The sequence below is a fragment of the Panthera tigris genome, chromosome B3, assembly GCF_018350195.1.
Source record: "Panthera tigris isolate Pti1 chromosome B3, P.tigris_Pti1_mat1.1, whole genome shotgun sequence".
In the NCBI taxonomy this organism is placed as follows: domain Eukaryota; kingdom Metazoa; phylum Chordata; class Mammalia; order Carnivora; family Felidae; genus Panthera; species Panthera tigris.
Window position 1 is genome coordinate 48,323,677 of NC_056665.1, and position 18,823 is coordinate 48,342,499.

At 34.0% G+C, this 18,823-nt stretch overlaps 1 protein-coding gene and 1 pseudogene across 3 annotated transcripts in view; both read left to right on the forward strand.

The window, feature by feature from the left end:
- The window catches only part of RFX7 (regulatory factor X7), a 133,622-nt gene that overhangs the window by 41,041 nt on the left and 73,758 nt on the right, over positions 1 to 18,823 (forward strand). For all 3 annotated transcript variants that reach the window (XM_042988797.1, XM_042988796.1, XM_042988798.1), the window contains one exon: positions 15,613 to 15,646. In XM_042988797.1, coding sequence (XP_042844731.1) covers positions 15,613 to 15,646 — 34 coding nt within the window. The remainder of the gene's footprint in view (positions 1 to 15,612; positions 15,647 to 18,823) is intronic.
- LOC122239238 lies at positions 4,687 to 5,153 on the forward strand (annotated as a pseudogene).

Below are 18,823 nucleotides of genomic sequence, written 5' to 3' on the forward strand. Positions count from 1 at the left end.
TAAACTGCTTTTTTGATCCCTGTAGGTTTTCTTCCATGCATACAACTACCTTTCCTACAGGAAAAGTTCAGTTAGAGTTGCTGTAGCAAATGTGTGATATAGCTTTGCCCTTTAAACGTAGGCTTTCATTAAAATTCTGCAAAGACAAAAACCAAGTGATAGTTCTACAGCATCACAGCTTTCCAGATACTGAACCAACTCAGCACCAGCAAGGCCGCATTCTCATCCTGGGAGAGAGAAAGCAGAGTTGTTACCCAGTTACATGATCAGTATCTTTGCTTCAGGGTTCCAAAGTTATGGAAAGCCCATCTTCCTACAGCCTTCCCTCTCTGTCTGTTTTTAATATCCTTTGACTTGTATAGTTCTGATACTTAAGTTTGCACCAAGGACCATAATCTGAATACTTTTTCCCACACTCCTATCCCTGCTTTGCCTCTGTCTCCCATCTTTCTCTGTCCCTCATTTTATTGAGCACACATTGCCTAATGTGTACCAGGAAAAGTGCTAGACTTAGGAAACACAAACAAGACTGCAGCCTCATCTACAAGGAAAAGGGTGGACCACTGGGACCTTTAGTCATCTATATGAAAAAATATGTGTATGTATATCACACACAGAATCGAGGGAAACACGTCCCAAATGTGAAAAGCAAACATTTAAAAGAAAATACATCTCTTTGTGACCTCGTAATAATGGAGAATTTTTAAAAACAATACACCAAAAGCACTTTTCATGAAGAAAAATACTAATAAATTTGGCTATATTAAAATTAAAGCTTTTTGTTACAAATCAAAACCACAATGAGATACCACCTTACACCTGTCAGAATGGTTAATATTAAAACTCAGGCAACAACAGATGTTGGTGAGGATGCAGAGAAAGAGGATCTCTTTTGCATTGTTGGTGGGAATGCAAGCTGGTGCAGCCACTCTGGAAAACAGTATGGAGGTTCCTCAAAAAACTAAAAATAGAACTACCCTATGACCCAGCAATTGCACCACTAGGCATTTATCCAAGGGATACAGGTGTGCTGTTTCGAAGGGACACATGCACCCCCATGTTTATAGCAGCACTATCAACAATAGCCAAAATATGGAAAGAGCCCAAATGTCCATCGATGGATGAATGGATAAAGAAAATGTGGTATATATATACAATGGAGTATTACTCAGCAGTCAAAAAGAATGAAATCTTGCCATTTGCAACTACGTGGATGGAACTGGAAGGTATTATGCTAAGGGAAATTAGTCAGAAATAGACAAAAATCATATGACTTCACTCATATGAGGACTTTAAGAGACAAAACCAATGAACATAAGGGAAGGGAAACAAAAATAATATAAAAACAGGGAGGGGGACAAAACAAAAAAGACTCATAAATATGGAGAACAAACTGAGGGTTGCTGGAGGGGTTGTGGGAGGGGGTGTGGGCTAAATGGGTAAGGGGCATTAAGGAATCTACTGAACTCATTGCTTCACTGTATACTAACTAATTTGGATGTAAATTTTAAAAAATAAAAAATAAAGTTAAATCAAAAAAATTAAAATTAAAAAAAATAAAATTAAAGCTTTTTGTAAAGTGGCACCATAAAAAGAAAAACAAGCTGCAGATGAGGAAAAAATACTTGTAATTCAAATAATTGGCAAAGGATTAGTATAAAAGTATAAAGAGGACTCCTATAAATAATATTATTATAAGAATAATAGCGAACAGCAAAGTAGAAAAATGGTGAAGGATATGAGTAGGCAGTACACATAAGAAAGCCTAGAGGGCAGGGGCACCTGGGTTGCTTAGTCAGTTAAGCATCGGACTTCAGCTCAGGTCATGATCCCATGGTTCCTGGGTTTGAGCCCTGCATCGGGCTCTGCTGCCAGCATGCTTCAAATTCTGCTTCCCCCTTTTTCCCTGCTATTTTCCCACTCGCCTCTCTCTCTCTCTCTCTCTCTCTCTCTCTCTCTCTGTCAAAAATAAGTATTTAAAAGAAGAGCTTAGTAGGCAATAAACATGTAAGGATGTTAAACTTCACTAATAGAGTAGTACGTATTAAAACAATGAAATATTTCACACACATCACATTGGAAAAAGTCCGTCATTACCAGATTTTGCAGAGGATAGAGAAATTATTCTCTTACACAGCTTTTGGAGAATACTTTAAAGGGCAATTTAGCAATAATTAGAAAGTTGAAGATCAACATACCAGAATTCTTCTGCAAGGTTTGTTTATGTATGTTTGTATATAAGCCTGTCTGAGAGAAAGTGTTGCAATGTGCATAGCAAGATCTGTGTGCCAAATGTTTGTTGGGATGTTGTGTGTTATAGTATAGAGCTGGAAACTCCATAAGTCTTTCAGTGGAAGGGTGTACAAATAAAAAGTAGTATGTTCAATACTATGTGTATTAGTTTCCTAGGGTTGCTGTAACAAAGTACCATAGACTAGGTGGCTTAAACAACAGAAATTTATTTTCTTGCGGTTCTGGGGGCCAGAATTCCAAGATCAAGGTGTTAGCAGGGTTGATTCCTTCTGAGGGTTATGAGGCAAGGATCTTCCAGGTTGCTTTCCTTGGCTTGTAGATGGCCACCTCCCATATCTCTTCACATCATCTTGCTTTCATGGGTGTCTCTGTGTCTGCATTTCCCCATTTTATTAGCATAGCTGTGGTGTTGGATTTGAGCACACCCACATGTCTGATTGATTTATCTTAACTTGATTGCTTCTGTAAAGACTCTGTCATCAAATAAATTCACATTGTGAGGTATTGAGGATTGGGACATAATTCAATCCATAGCACTGTGTAACAGTTAAAATGGATAAACTAGAATGAATCAAAATAGATACACTTTTTCTAAGGCCTAGTAAGTAAAAGGGGTATGAATGATACATGCATCATAATTCCATGTTTATAAAGTAAACAAAGCTGCTTCATATCGTTTAGTGACATATAGCAGTCCCCCCCAACCCCCCATCCAACAGGGGATATGTTCCAAGACCCTGTGGATGCCTGGAACCATGGATATACTACCTATGTTTTTGCCTATATGTACATACATACATACATATGTACATACCTATGATAAAGCTTAACTTATAAGTTAGATACAATAAGAAATTAATGACAAACATTAATAAAATAGAACAATTATAACAATATGATAAAAGTCATGTGAATGTGGTCTCTTAAAATACCTTACTGTACTCACCCTTCTTATAGTGATGTGATATGGTAAAATGCTTACACGATGAGATGAAGTGCAGTGAATGATGTAGCTATCATGACATAGAGCTAGGCTACTAATGACCTTCTGATTATACATCAAAAGGAAGATCTTCTGTTTCTGGACTGTGGTTGACTTTGGGTAACTGAAACTATGGAAAGCGAAACCACAGGTAAGGGGGGACTAGTATACTGAATATTTGTAATAAAAATATAAACATTCATAGGAATGGTAACCAAGAAGTTCTGGATAGTAGTCTGCACCAACAAAGGAATTGTGAAATGAAATTGGAAAAGAGCCCAGAGGGGCTTCAGTTTTATCCATAAAGTTTTCTTCCTTAAGGGAAAAAAAGGTGGGGGAAATGTTCAGATTTGTTTAAACTGGCTGGCAGGAACATGTGTATTATATTATTCTCTATAACTTTACTATATATTTGCAACTGGGTAATTTCAAAAAGTAATAGAAAAGATACTAACTCAGTGAATGGGAAAATGTCACTAAGAAGTTGAAAGCTTAATTTTAATAATATGAATAATTAAATAGTAGGCAAAAGTTACCTGGTAATAGAATTAATTCTTCTAGTTGAAATTAGTTTTAATTTTCTGAACAACAAAGTGAGTTTTGTGATAAAATTAACAAATGCTTGTAGTACCTTGTTTTTTTTAAAAAAGGCAAGTAGTTCATTTTTCATACCTAATGAAGTTTGAACTTTTGAAGTAACTCGTTTGTAGAGCACTTATTAGGGAACTTCTTATGTGTGAGTTGACACATAATGTATGAATGACTTTGTTCTCTACTTTCTAGAGCAGTAGCTCTCAACTAGGGACATGTGGTAATATGTAGGGCATTTTTGGTTGTCGGAATGTCTACTGACATTTAGTGGGCATCATCCAGTAACGCCAAACATTCTATAAAGCATAGAACAAACTTCACAGTAAAGGAGGATGCCATAATGGTGTCTGTATGATTTCCAGAGGTTGCTACATCAGACCTCTGCCAATTAGAAAAGATGACAACAGCGGCTAGACCAGCTTTTGAACCTGCAAGAAGTGGGCGAGGAGAAGGAGAAGGTGATTTGAACCACCTCTTAAAGCAATATTCAAGTGGAGAACCTCTCATACAAAGATAAAATACAGACAAACTACTCAGTATGCCCCTGAAGAAGTTCAGAACCATGGCTGCAGGACAGACAAGAAGGGAGAGACAGAGCTACTATAAGAGAGAAAAAGAGATCATCTGACATGAGAACATACAACCTCCTTTTCAATGTCAAAAACGCCTTGGTGGGGCGCCTGGGTGGCTCAGACTGTTAAGCATCTGACTCCAGCTGAGGTCATGATTTCACGGCTTGTGAGTTCAAGCCCCATGTTGGGCTCTGTGCTGACAGCTCAGAGCCTGGAGCCTATTTCGGATTCTGTGTCTCCCTCCCTCTCTCTGTCTCTCTCTCAAGAATAAATAAACAATAAAAATTTTTGAAAAAAAAAAATGCCTTGATGAGACCAGATACCTCCTGCAGCCTTGATGCAGATGATACTGTAACAGACGAGGAAGATGAAGATGAAAATTATGAAGAAGAGAGTGATGATGTGATACTTCAGCTCTTCTTGCAGAACTAGAAAAATTTTTTTAATTGATGAAGAGCAGGCCAGGAAGGAACAAGAATAGAAGGCAGAAGAGGAAAGAATAAGTATGAAAAACATGGAGTGGAAACCCTCTGCTTAATCTCACTGGCCCATTCCAGCCTCAAGCCAATTTCAAAGTTAAAAGAAGGTGGGATGATGGTGTTGTTTTCAAGAATTGTGCAAAAGGTATAGATGATCAGAAGAAAGACAAAAGATTTGTAAATGATACATTGTCATCTAAATTTCACAAAATGTTCATGCAGAAATATATTAAATACTACAGTTTTATGTGTTTGCTTAAAGACTGTAAAATGTAAATGATCAAAAGCATTTTGGGTTATAAAAATTAACATTGGTACTTCGTTGATTAGGTTGTGTAGTATCTAGGTGAGTTTTTCTTAGTTTTATGATCACAATTTGGTTTTCATTAAGGTAAAATTTACATAATCTAAAATTAGCCACTTAAAATGCCCAATTGAGTGACATTTAGTACTTTTATATTTACAAGGCTTTGTAACCATCACCTCTGTCTAGTTCCAAAATATTTCATCACCTCAAAATGAAACCCCATATGAGTGTAATTAAATAGTCACTCCCCAATTTCCTGTCCCCTCAACCTCTGGCCACCACCAGTCTGCTTTCTATGTCTGTGGATGTAGATATTCTTGGATATACATTATAACTTACAATACATGACCTTTTATGTTTGCCTTCTCTAAATATAAAATTTTCAAGATTCAACCATGTTTTAGTATGGATCAGTACTTCATTCTTTTTTGTGGCTGAATGATATTCCATTATATGGATGTACCACATTTTGTTTGTTCATCTGTTGATGGACATTTGGGCTGTTTCCACCTTTTGACTCTTATGAATAATGTGTCTATGAATATGTGCACATTTTTATTTTAATACTCATTTTCATTTTGGGTATATACCTAGGAGTAGACTTGCTGGGCTTTGTGGTAATTCTGTGTTATTTGAGGAAGGAACAAACTGCTTTCTGCAGCAGCTGTACGGTCTTACATTCCCGTCAGTAGTATTCAGTGGTTCCAATTTCTCCACGTCCTCACCAACAGATCCCAGTTATTTTTAAGAAGACATAGTAAGTATATAAATAAATATTTCTGGATGATGGTGTTAAGGGTAGGTTGCTTTTTAAAAATATTTTACCTTTCAAACTTTATAGAATTAGCCACTATTACTGTGGTTATTTTTTAAAATGTGAAATTTTGTTTGTTCTCATTTGAGCAAACTAAAATTCTTCACATTCATTATAGATAAGTATAAGGCAAAACTGTCTTTTACTTTGATGACTGTGAGTTGAGTCATAATCTACAAAAAGGATCTGAAGTCAATATATTTTTAATAGAATTAATTATTTTACAGGAAGAGGAAGCTAACAAAGAGTTTGACTTGTCCTGACAAGGCTAGAATGCAAGAGCTTCTTACAGTTGATATATTACACTGTACCTCACCTACCTCAGATTTTCCATGAGTGAAGTCTAATATCTAGCATTCATAAATCACAATTTCTGCAACACAAGAATTTTGAATCAGATATTTAGGAACTGTGATTCACTTTTAATTCTGACTTGGAGACTCTACATAAATGTAGAAAAAATATTGAACTTTTGGATGGAGGCCAAACCTGTTGTTAGAGAGATGAGTGAGAGTCTCTTAATATGATATTATCTGTAATAAATAGTTTATAAACAATTTGTAGAAACTGGAGAAACAGTCTCTGAAATGTTTCTGGCAAGCAGTCTCTAAATGTTCATTCAGGCATACTACTACTTACAGAGTATTATATTCGGTGTATGTTTGGCCCATGACTGCTAATTTATTGTATCATATTTAAGTCTGAAGAAAAGAGAATATTACATGGTTATTTTTATTAAGTGTTTCTGTGGGTAAAGTAGGCTTAGACTAATTTTTTTTTAACATCTACTTTCTAAAATTACTGTCTCTTTTGTATAACCCCACTAGCTCGAGGTAAGAAGTTATTTCCAGCTTCACTTTTTAATTCAATTTAGGGAAAACAAAATATGCTTTCTCAAGCTGTATCTCTCTTCCTTAAATTAGTATAAGCTCTTCTTGCTGGTGTGTTTCCTTCTTTTTCCTACTCTATAGGTCTAGGTTTAAGGTTTTTACTTCGTAACATTGTGTTGATCTGACTTGACGTGCAAAGCTTAAACTGAAAGATGGGGCAGATGAATGATTAGCATGTTCCCTAACCTTAGTAGTTATAATACCACAGCAAAATTGTGATACTGATATTGTGTTATTTTTGTCTAATACCAATTACCAGATTGATACTATTTAAAATGTTTACAAAACTAACAATTTTTTTAAGAAAACAGTGAGACCAGAAGTTTGATGCATTTGAAATCTAATAAATTATCAACAATTTAGAAAATGTCAAAAAACATAGAAAAATATTCATGTTAAACATATTATCATTTGAACATAAGTTATTCATCGATAAAATTAATGAAATGGTTTTATTCAAAAATAAAAATGAAGAACTATACTATCTACCTTTTTAAAAATGTTCAAATGTGCATCAGTGGTTCATTATTAGAGTGGTGAATGTATTTTTATGTATATTTTTCCTGTTTCTGAAAAATTTTCTTAAATAGGAAAAATAATAGAAAAAGTAATTATAAATTAATTCTAAATATATCCACAGATAATACCATTTCTTGTTTTATAAGTTCAAGACTTTTTAATTTAAATTTTTATATATTTTTCATTTTTGACCAAAGTCTTTGATGCTTATAGCTCAATGAGTTCAAAAAGGTCTTAAGATTTGTTCAGAAGTTCCCCAACAACTAAACTCATTGCCTGTCAGAGAGAAAGCCAAAAGGAATAAATACCTCCTGTCTCTTCTTTTGCTCTCTTATCTCCTTCCAGTGACTGATACTGGCTCACTGGAAACCAAAGAAGGGAGCCATATAGATACAGTGCATGAGGCCAGCCTCCTGGGTTATTGCAAAGGATAAGAACTGGATCTGGAAGGATTTTCTGGCAAACAGAAAATATCCAGCCCAATCATTTTGATTTTAAGACATCACTTTTTATTTTTGTGTTTTAAAATGTATATATAGTATCCAGTTTTTGTTCCTTACCTTTGTGAAGATTTGATTATATTTTTTTCTTCTTGCATAGCCTTCTAGTAGGGGTTTCATGCCCTCTTTTTAACAGGAATGTTCTGATTTTCATATTAGGGATTTCCCCCAATTGTGTAACTATTTGAGTATATTTAAGAGTGAGGCAGAAAGGCTTAGAAACTTTTTATAGGTGATTGGGGCTTCTGCTTTCTGATTCAATAGGTCTAGAGTGGGGCCCACAAGTTTGCATTTGTAACTACTCCCAGGTGATGGTAGTCCAAGAATTATATTTTAAGAATCACTTCATTAGGGAATGCTCTTGAGATTCACATCTATGGAAAGAATGGAAGAAGGCAGAGGGAAAATTAAAGTGCTGGAGTATTTGGAAGCTGGAATCATCCATCAGAGTTGGTCCAAGGTGGAGTAAGGAACTGGGCCTTTATATCCCCATATTGATCAGTTTCTGGGTTTGGGCTGTTCCTGGAAGGAGATATGACTTGGGGAGTGAAGTTTTCTTCAGCATAGACACCCCCCAGACAACAGAGATCTTTCTGCTGGAAGCACTACCAGCAGGTGAAGGGCAAAATTCTTTCCTGTAAAGGGCAGATGGGGCAAAAAGAGTTCATACGTCCTCCTTCCAAGCCAACCCCACCCTCATCCTAAGACATCCCCTTTTTCTAATTTTTCTTTCACCATAGATTGATTTTGCCAATGCTAGAACATCATATAAATGGAATTGTACAGAGTGAACTTTTCCGGGTGGTGTCTTTGGCTCAGTATAATATCTACTAGATTCATCTATGTGTTTGTATGTATATATGTCTTTTTTTTTTTTTTTTAATTTGCTAAGTACTATGAATATACCACATTTTTATCCATTCTTCTATTGACTGCCATTTAGATTGTTTTCAGTTTGGGGCTATTGTGACTAAAGATGCTGTGAACATTATTGTAAAAGACTGTTTTGTGAATAGTTTCATTTCTTTTAAATAAATACCTAGGAGTAGAATTGTTGCATTGAAACATAGGTTTATATTTAACTACCAAATTTTTCAAAGTGGTTTTTCCTTTTACATTTCCATCAGAAATGTATGACAGTTGCACTTGCTCCAAATTCTTGCCACTTCTTGGTGTTTTCAGTATTTTTGATTTTAGCCATCCTAGTGAGTATATAATAGTATATCATTATGATTTTGATTTGCATTTCCTTGATGATTACTGATATTGAACATCTTTTTGTATGCTTATTGGACATTTGTATATCCTTTTTTTGTGTGTGTAAACTATTCCAGTTGTTTGCTTTTTTATTAATTGGCTTTACTGTTGAGTTGAAGGAATTTATTACATATTCCAAACATAAGTCTTTTGTTAGGTATAGGTTTTGCAAATACTGTTTTTGGTTGGTGGCTTATTTTCTTAATTGATGTCTTTTGATGAATAGAAGTTGATTTTCATTTTGATGGGATCTAATTTAGTTTTTTTTTTTTTTTTTAAAGGTTATTGCTTCTGTGTCCTAAGACATCTTTGTATAATTTTAGGACATAATAATTTGTGATTTCTTCTAACCACTTTATAGTTTAAATTGTTATAGTTAATTTTAAGTTCCAATTTAAATTTAGGTGTAGAATGAATTATGTTTATTTGTTTATAGATACATACAGTTATTCCATCAGCATTTGTTGAAAGGATTTTCCTTTGTCTCTTGAATTCCTTTAGTACTTCTGTTACAAATCACTTCACTATATAGAAGTCAGCTATCGTTCATACCACTTTTTTTTTTTTTTTTTTTACCACATTTAATGTTAACTGTACTCCGGCTGCCTTCAAAATTTGCTTTTTATCTTTGCATTTTCATCTCTTTGACTATGATAATCCCATGTGTGGTTTTCTTAGTGATTATCCTGCTTGTAGTTTGATGAGCTTGGATATGTAAGTTTGTGTTTTTTACCCAGTTTGGGGAAATTTTGGTCATTTATCAGATATTTTTCTGTCCCATTCTCTCTCCTCTCCGGCTGCACATAGTTAGACCACATTTGTAGTTGTACTACAAATCTCTGCAGCTCTGTTTATTATGTTGAAAATCTTTTTCTTTCTCCTTTAGATTCAGTAAGATGTATTGATTTATTTTCCAGTTTAGTGACCCTTTTTATGATGTGTCTGATCTCTTAAGGTAATCCAATGAATTTTTTCATTTTAGACATTGTACTTTTTTTTTAGTTTTAGAACTTCCATTTGGTTCTTTTCCATAACTACCATTTCTCAGCTGAGATTCTCTGCCCTCCACACCATGTATACATTCTTATGACCATATTTTCCTTTAAATATTTGCACATATTTGTAATATTTGCTTAGAAATCCTTGCCTACTAATTCTGACATGTAGATCATTCAGGATTTGGTTTCTGTGAGCTGCTTTTTTATCTTGAGTATGGGTCTCTTTTTCCTGTTTCTTCTTTCTGGTAAATTTTGCTTTTGTAATAGACATTGTCGGTGATATGTTGTAGGCTTTGGATTCTGTTATTTTTCTCTGAGTGTTGTGGGTGTTTTGTCTTTTGGGTTTTCTTTTTCTTTTTTATCCCGGTACACTGGATTCAAATGCCAACATTGCTCCTATAATAGGCGGCAGCAAGAAGGCTCAGCTCAGGTCTTTCCACCTTCCAGCTGTTACTTTTTTCTGGAAGCCTTGCTGTCTTTCCCAGAAGAAGATTATCCAAACATTTGGGCATAGTTTACATAAAAATTTTGTGACACCTTCCTTTCTGGGATTTCATCTTTCATGTTATAGTAGCTCTGGCAATCCCAGATATTGTCCTCTGCTCCTCAGCTGGCAAGACAGCAGGTTTCTGCTTCATTCTTGTGGGCTCAGTGCTGCATGGGGGGTAAGAGGCCTCAGGCAACAGCCTTATAAATACATATCCTACCCAGTGCAGTTCCCTTCTTTTAAGGATGCCTTCCCTCCAGTTGCCACCTGCTTTTGGTCACTCCCTTTAACTTTAATGTTTGTTTTTATATGTAGTCCACAGTATATCATTGTTGTATGTGGGAAGTTACCTTGTTATTATCTGAAGCAGGACATTAGAAAATTGAAGCGTTATTTTCTTTTAATCAAATAAGCATCAAATATTTAGGAATATTATAGGAAAGTATAAAATATACCCTAAATGGAATATCACAGTATATCATATTAAAACTTTGAAATAAGAATTGGAAACAGAACAAGGATGTCTGCTGTCACTGCACTCTTCACCATTAGACTAGAGATTTTAGCCGATGTAATTATTTAAGAGAAAGGAGGAGAAAAAGAAGCATAAAGACAGAAAAAGAAGAAAAACATTTTCATTAATTGTAAGTGAAATTATCTATAAGAGATTCTACATACTATTAGAGCTAATAAGTTCAGGAAGGTTTCTTGATACAAGGTCAGCATAGAACTAACAGTTTTGTGCACATCAGCATGTACATTAGCAAGAACCAATTAGAAAACATAATAAAAAAAGTTATAATTCATGGTACATGGTATAATTCATCTATAAACTAGCTAGGACTTTTTCTAACAAAAGATATAGGGAAAATTATAAGAACTTTTTAAGACAGACAAAAATAAATCCAAATTATGAATTAGCTCTCCCACTTCAATCTATAACTTCAGTACATACAGCTCAGTATAAATCTTAGCAAGATTTTTGTGGAATTGAAAAAAACGAAAAAATCACTTAGAGTATTTTAAGGCCCAAGACTTATCAAGGCTGTTATGAATATGGTCAAGGAGGGTCATGGAATAACTAGACCTAATTTTTAAAGCACTAATAAACTTAGAGTGGTGACTCAGAGATAGACACATAGATTAATAATAAAATAGAAAAAAAGCCACAAGTAGGTTCAAGCACACGTGAAAACTTGGCATAATAAAATAGGGTACAGTTGGCTTGCCAAAAAGAGTGTGTATGTGTGTGTGTATATATAAATATATATATATATTTATTTATACACACACATACCATACCATGCATAAGAATAAATTCTAATTTGAATAAAGGTCACAATTGAAAAGCTAACTTCAAAAATTTTAGAATGAAATATGTCTTTAAAACTAGATAGGGGGCACTTGGGTGGCTCAGTCAGTTAAGCATCCAGCTCTTTCATGATCTCGCAGTTTGTGAGATCGAGCGTGAGATTAAGCCTCACATCAGGCTCTACACTGCCAGTGTGAAGCCTGCTTTGGGATTCTCTCTTCCTCTCTCTCTGCCCTTCCCCTGCTCATATGTGCACATGAGCAAGCACTCTAAATAAATAAATAAATAAATAAATAAATAAATAAATAAACAAACATTAAAAAAAAACTTTAGGTAGGATGTCTTAAGATAAAAAACATAATCATAAAGGAAAAAAATTGATAAATTTGACTAAATCAAAAATTTTAACTTTAGTAAGATGTCATTAAAATGCATCATTAACAAAGTTAAGTATATGTAAAAGAGAATTAGTGTTCAGAATGTATAAAGAACTACAACAATTTAATAAGAAATAGTCAACTCCCTTAAAAATGGGCAAAGAATATGAACCAGCAATTTACAGAGGAAAGAACCTATATGGCCAGTAAGCAGGTGACAAGGTACACAGTATTGCTAGAAATTGGGAAATGATAAATTTTAAAAATTTATATTCCTTAGAATAAGTATTTAATATATGTATTATATGTCATGTATAAATGTCATTTATTTGTGCAATTTAATAGGAAAATAGGGATTATCATATACTGGTGATGGAAATATAAATGAATATTACTGCTTGGGAGAAGAATTTGGTAATATATCATAAAACTGAATAGATACATCCATGAGACCCAGAAAATTAACTTCTGAATTTATAACTGAGAGGTTTTCACATGTGTACACAAGGAGGCATGTACAAAGTTTATTGCAACATTGTAGAAAAACTGGAAGGTACATAACTGGCTTTCAGTAAATGTGAAATGGATGAATAAATTTGATATATTCATCCACTGGAATACTTTTCAGACATTATAAAAAATGAATGCATTTCATCAAACTGTAGATCTCAAAATAATGTTGAATGAAAAAAGATAGTTGCAGAATATATATGTGTGTGTGTGTGTGTGTGTGTGTGTGTGTGTGTGTGTGTGTGTGTGTATAATGTAAGGGCATTTATATAAACATGTAAAAGTTTCTTGGAACAACAGTGTATGTTGCTTGTAGATATTTGTGTATCTCATACAAATATTGAAATATCAACTGGGAAAGTTACACATCAGATTAATAAGTTGTCTTTGGGAAAGTAGTGAGGTATGATATGAGACTGGACAGAAGATCAAAGGGGACTAAAAATCTATATCCTTCTATTATGCTTGTGTTAAGTATGAGATAAAAAATCATCAAAAGGCTAGGTCAAGTGATTGCCAAGGTTCATATCTAGCTTAGAAGCACTTTCACTTTACTTTTCAAGTTTATTCTTTGAAAGGCTATCTTTTATACATAATTTTTAGCGATTTACCAAATTGTTTGTGATAAGAAGACATAGTCATCCTCTTCAGATATCCTGTAGAGCAGGTTTCTGATAGAAGAGGAGTATATCTAGAGTGATGCTTTAAAAATGAACACGTTTTCAATTTTATATTAATTTCTCTACAAACCCTTTTTTAAGTGATCCGTCTTTCCAAAGAGTTTTCTTCATATGGGGGACTGAATGTTTTTGTCATTTATTCATTTAACAGATTTTATTGAACACCTAACATGTGCCAGATTATAATACCCCAGGGAGCAAAACAGATAAAGCCTGCTTTCATGGAGTTAAATTCTAGTCAAGGAAGATAGCCGGTGACAAACTAATAAAAATATAAAATGACTGGTGGTAAGTGCAATAATGAAAAGTGAAACAGAGCAAGGAGGAGAGTGATGGAGAATATTTTATCTGGGAAAGTCAGGGAAGAACTATCTGTAAATGATAACATCTAGCAAAGTTATGAAGAAAATGAACAGATAGCCATATGGGAGAAAAGTCTTAGAAGCTGACAGAAAACGCCAGTACAAAGGCCCTGCACCAGCCTTGAGAAAATAGCACCGAGGATAGTGTGGCAGGAGCTGAATGAATGAGGAACAGAGGAATAATAGGAGATGAGATTAGAAAGCTAGCTGAAGGCTGGGTCATCCGGGGCTTTGTTGGCCATGATCAAGACTGGAGGGAAGGACTAATGTGGTTTGGACAAAGAATCACTCTGGCCATTTTGTTGACAATAGCCCACAGAGTTGTTGGGGCAAGGAGGGGGAGGTGTTAAGGAAAGAAGGAGGGAGACCGTTTAGGTTACCGTAACACTTTAGACAGGAAATGTTGGGGGTTTAGAAGAATGTGGTGAACAGTGTTTGGATTCTTTATTTTTTAGGAGCAATTCTTAATCTGTAGATTACTCTCTTATCTCAGGGAAATTGTGGGAGTTAATAAGAAGAGAAAAAAAAATAGCACACTTTAGCTGCTAATGTGTTATAAACTATACAAATCCCAAAAGATTTAAAAACCTCTAAAAAGTCTTCCGTGGGATTGTGGGAAGGGGATTTCATTTCCTCTTAAGTGGAGGTATCATTTGCTTTTCTTGTTCTTTTTAGTCATTCTGATTTTTGCAACTGAACTAAATTAAGTCATACTTTGTTCTTTAAAACGTGAAATTTGAAATCTCAATACAAATGAAAAATCTTGAGGTTATTGATTGCATTGACTGTAATGAAATTTAAATGTTGATTTTTTACTCTATAGATTAACTGCATAGCTGTATAAAGAGGCAAATAACCATTTTTTTACATTTATTTGACTAGAATCTTTTATGAGAGATAATTTTGTTTATAACATCTTTTAAGATATAAACTATCTCTGAACTTTATATGTGATTTCATTGCATTTGAACTTTAATGTGTTATAACAAAATTCAGATGACAGTTAAATTATTTTATACTGACTTCATTTGTATTCCGTATTAATAATTCACTTATTCAGTGGCTCAGTTAAATTGATGTATAGTGCCTTTATTTGGATTATTTATTTCTTTTTTTAATTTGATTTTTTTAATGGATTATTTATTGCTAAATACATTATCCCCTTCCAATTTATTACCATAGTAGTTAATCTTTATTACTACTTTTATGTCTACGGATTCCTTTCCCTAGGCTGTGTGCCTGTGCATGAGCGAGCGTACATATGTGTGAATGGGAGGGAGAGGAGGACAAGACTTTATAACAAGTCTTTAGAAATACAGATAATATTACACCATTATGGCTTTTAAATGCCAAACAAGTCATTTTCCAGAGTGGCAGGCATTGAATAAAAATCATAATTCATTATAAACTCTCTGTCCTATTTCTATGTATAATAATACATATCTGCATTTTAGTATGTCTCTAAAAACTTAATTGTTATTCAAAACATCTGTTAGAATGATACATTGTAACAGTAATAGGTTGACTGTAGCAGTGAACTCAAGATATTTTGATCATGCTTTAGGGCTGAATTTAGTACAGTGAATGGGAAATAGATGTATGTTATGCTTTGTGAAAGATGCAGTTTTAGGGTATTATGCCTAATGTTAAAAAAGAATTTTACTATTTCAAATATTTAATAAATTTATCATTTTTATTAACCTAACTTTCTTTTTCTTTTAGCAAAACTGTACAATCTAAAGTGGACTGCATTTTGGTAAGTAAAATAACTAATATTAAAGTTCTTTTGTAATAGCCTTTTCCACTATATCAAATATATTATTCTTGAGTAAATATTTATTTTAAACATAACTCAATTTTAGCAAATAAAATTTGACATTCAATTACAACCCTATTGGTGAACTGGCTACAAGCTATGTAGATACTTTCCTATATCTCATCAATAATGAAATCACAACCTGAGGCTGTTGCGTGTTTTTGAAGCTTACTGGCTTTTACTTAAGATGTTTGATGGTTTAGTTTTGTTGATAGCATGCATATTTTTCCTATTTAGGTTGCTAGACATTAGGAATTAAAGCCAAGATAATAGTTCTAATTTATGTTGCAGTTAATAGAACTCTTAAAAATGAATTTAAATGAGAGCCTTTTTAAATGCTTCATGGATTAATTTTTGTTGGTATACTTTTCATGTTTGGTTTGATGGCCTTCAGGAATTAAAACCACAACAATAGTTTAAATTAAGATTGTATTTGTAGTTCGTTAGCTCCTCTCTTGAACATGTGAGGGTAGGACATGAAGCTACTGGGGCTACTGGAATAGTACTGATGTCTTTAATGAAATCTCTGCTAATGGAATACTCCCTAGGCTCTAAAATGCTCAGTGACTCTGCACTGTTAGATTTCCCCAGTGTTCTTGTAGTTAGTCCTCTTCCTAGTTTTTTGTGACATCAGAACTTTCTTATTCAGGTTTCCATGTTCCTTATAAGCTAATTTGTTTGTGGGAAAGGGATGATCTTTACTGTCTGGTGCTGAAATAGTATGTAATATGTTATTAGCTTATGAAATTATTATGACCTTATGATATTATTAGCTTATTAGCTTCTAGGTAGGTGAATAAATGGGAAGCGTTCATAGGAGAGGTGGTAATTTGATCAGTTCTCCTGTGCTTTTCTAACCTAATAGTTGAGATTAAGTACTTCATGGAGATGTTTTTCCTTGTTTCTTTCACTTACCCTTTCTTCTTCTTTTTTTCTTTATTGGCCTCACAATAACCCTCTGAAGTAGGTAATCTTGTTACCTTCCTTTTATAAATGAAGAAACATGCTGTTCGCTTCGGAAAAATAATTAAACACCTTCTGTCTAGCAACGCTAGCTAGATACATGGGATTCAGAATAAAAAGGACGTATTCCCTTGCTCTCAAGAATTCACTGTTGATCACAGTGTCATATTCAAGAGTGCTGTTAAGACCTAGGAAGATAGTAATTTGGGATGGAGGGATGACTTTGCACCCAATCCCCAGAGGATTTCCTATCTGCCCCAACCCTCAAGAGTTTCATTGTTTATCACTCAGTAGTTATGGCATACTGCTTTCTTTTCAGTACCTGAGATAGTGTTGGAGGATTATTCAGTTTTTGAAGAAGACTGGTAGAATTTGTAAGATATGACATTTATAAAATACTAAATGAGAAAAAGGCTTTTAAAAAATCTTTCAAGAGTTCAAAATTGTTTATATGTTAGCATAAGGTTTAAAGTTATGTATATTTGATGAACAAGATAGTAAGATCTCTGTCCTCATGAACCTTATAATTTATTGAGTGAGGTATATATTAGATGAAGTCAAATAAATGAACATTATAACTTCAGATAATGATAAATGCTATTTATCATTACAAAATTTTTGTAAAGCAAAAGGAGGCAAGTCATGGGGGTAGGGTAAATTTAGATTGGATGATCTGAGGAAATGGCATTTGAGAGGAGAATCCAGCCTTGTGTGATGATTTGCCTGTGACACTTACTAGGCAGAGGGAATAATAAGTACAAAGATTCTGAAGCAGGAAGGAGTTGGGGACATTTACAGAATACAAAGTACAGTGATCTGGAACTTATAGAGAGAGGAGAGAATGATAAGAGAAAAGTTCAGGTAGGGAGAAGTTTTTTTCATAGGGTATATTTGGCCATGGCAAATAGTATGGATTTCATTCTCAGTACATAGAGAACCAATTAAAGGGTTTCAAGTAGGAGAATAGTATGAAATGAAAATTCAAGGCTCTTGCTCCCATGATGGCAGTGGAAGATGGAAAAAAAGTATATGGATTCAAGGCTTATTTTGTATATAAAGCTAATAGACCTTGCTTGCTTATGCATTGAATGTGCAGAGAGAAACAAAGAGGAATCAAGGATAATTTCTTTCAGTCTAAAAGATTTCGTTTAATATTTCTGGTAAGGCATGTTTGCTTTTAATGAATTTTCTTGGTTTTTCTCTGTGAATGTCTTTATTTGCCTTTGGTTATAAAGGATAGTTTTGCTGGAAACATAATTCTTTATCAACAGGTTTTATTCTTCCATCACTTTGAATATGTCATTCTGCTGCCCTTAGCCTTTGTTGTTTCTGATGAGTAGTGAGTAATTTATCATGTTGTTTTCATGTGCATGATGAGTTTTTTTTTCTCTGGTCCATACCAAGATTTATTGAAATTCATTCACTTGCTTGTTTGCTCACCCATTTACTCTAGCTTTCAACACTTTTTGTGTTACATGTGTATGTGCGGATCACTTTGTGTTTATCCAGCTTGAGATTTGATGGATTCACATCTATAGATTATTCTGATTGGGGAAGTTCTCAGCCATTATTTCTTCAAATATTTTTCTGTTCCTTGAATTCCCCTCTCCTTCCAAAGCTTCCATTACATGTATGTTGAAATGATTAATGTTATCCTTTCAGTCTCCGAAGCTTTGTTCATTTTTCTGATTGTCTTTCTCAGTGTTCTAGTTTCTCTGTCTTTATTACAATTCTCTTTATTTGAATCATTGTCATCATGTTTTCCTGTGTATATTTAAACACAAGCACCCTTATCCTGGCAGTACTACTGTCCAGATCATATGGGATAGGTCATGGGAGTAGACCAGGCAAGAATGACACAGACTTTCAACAATTAGTACCTAAAGTTCAGTTTTTAATGACGAAACATTTCTTAACATGTTGTTTGCCATTAGTGCCCAAAGCCCTAAAATTGTTCTTCTTGACAGTTTTATATCATTGTATAGTTATTTTAAGGGGAGGATTTGCTGACCTCATTTTCTAGATTCCCCAGCCTTCTCACAAAGATTTTATATGTTTTCTTGTAAAATTTTATTATTTTAGCTTTTTCTATTAGGTCTTTTTCTGTTAACCATTGTGATTTAAATTTGTGTTTTGTATGAGGTGAACTGCAGT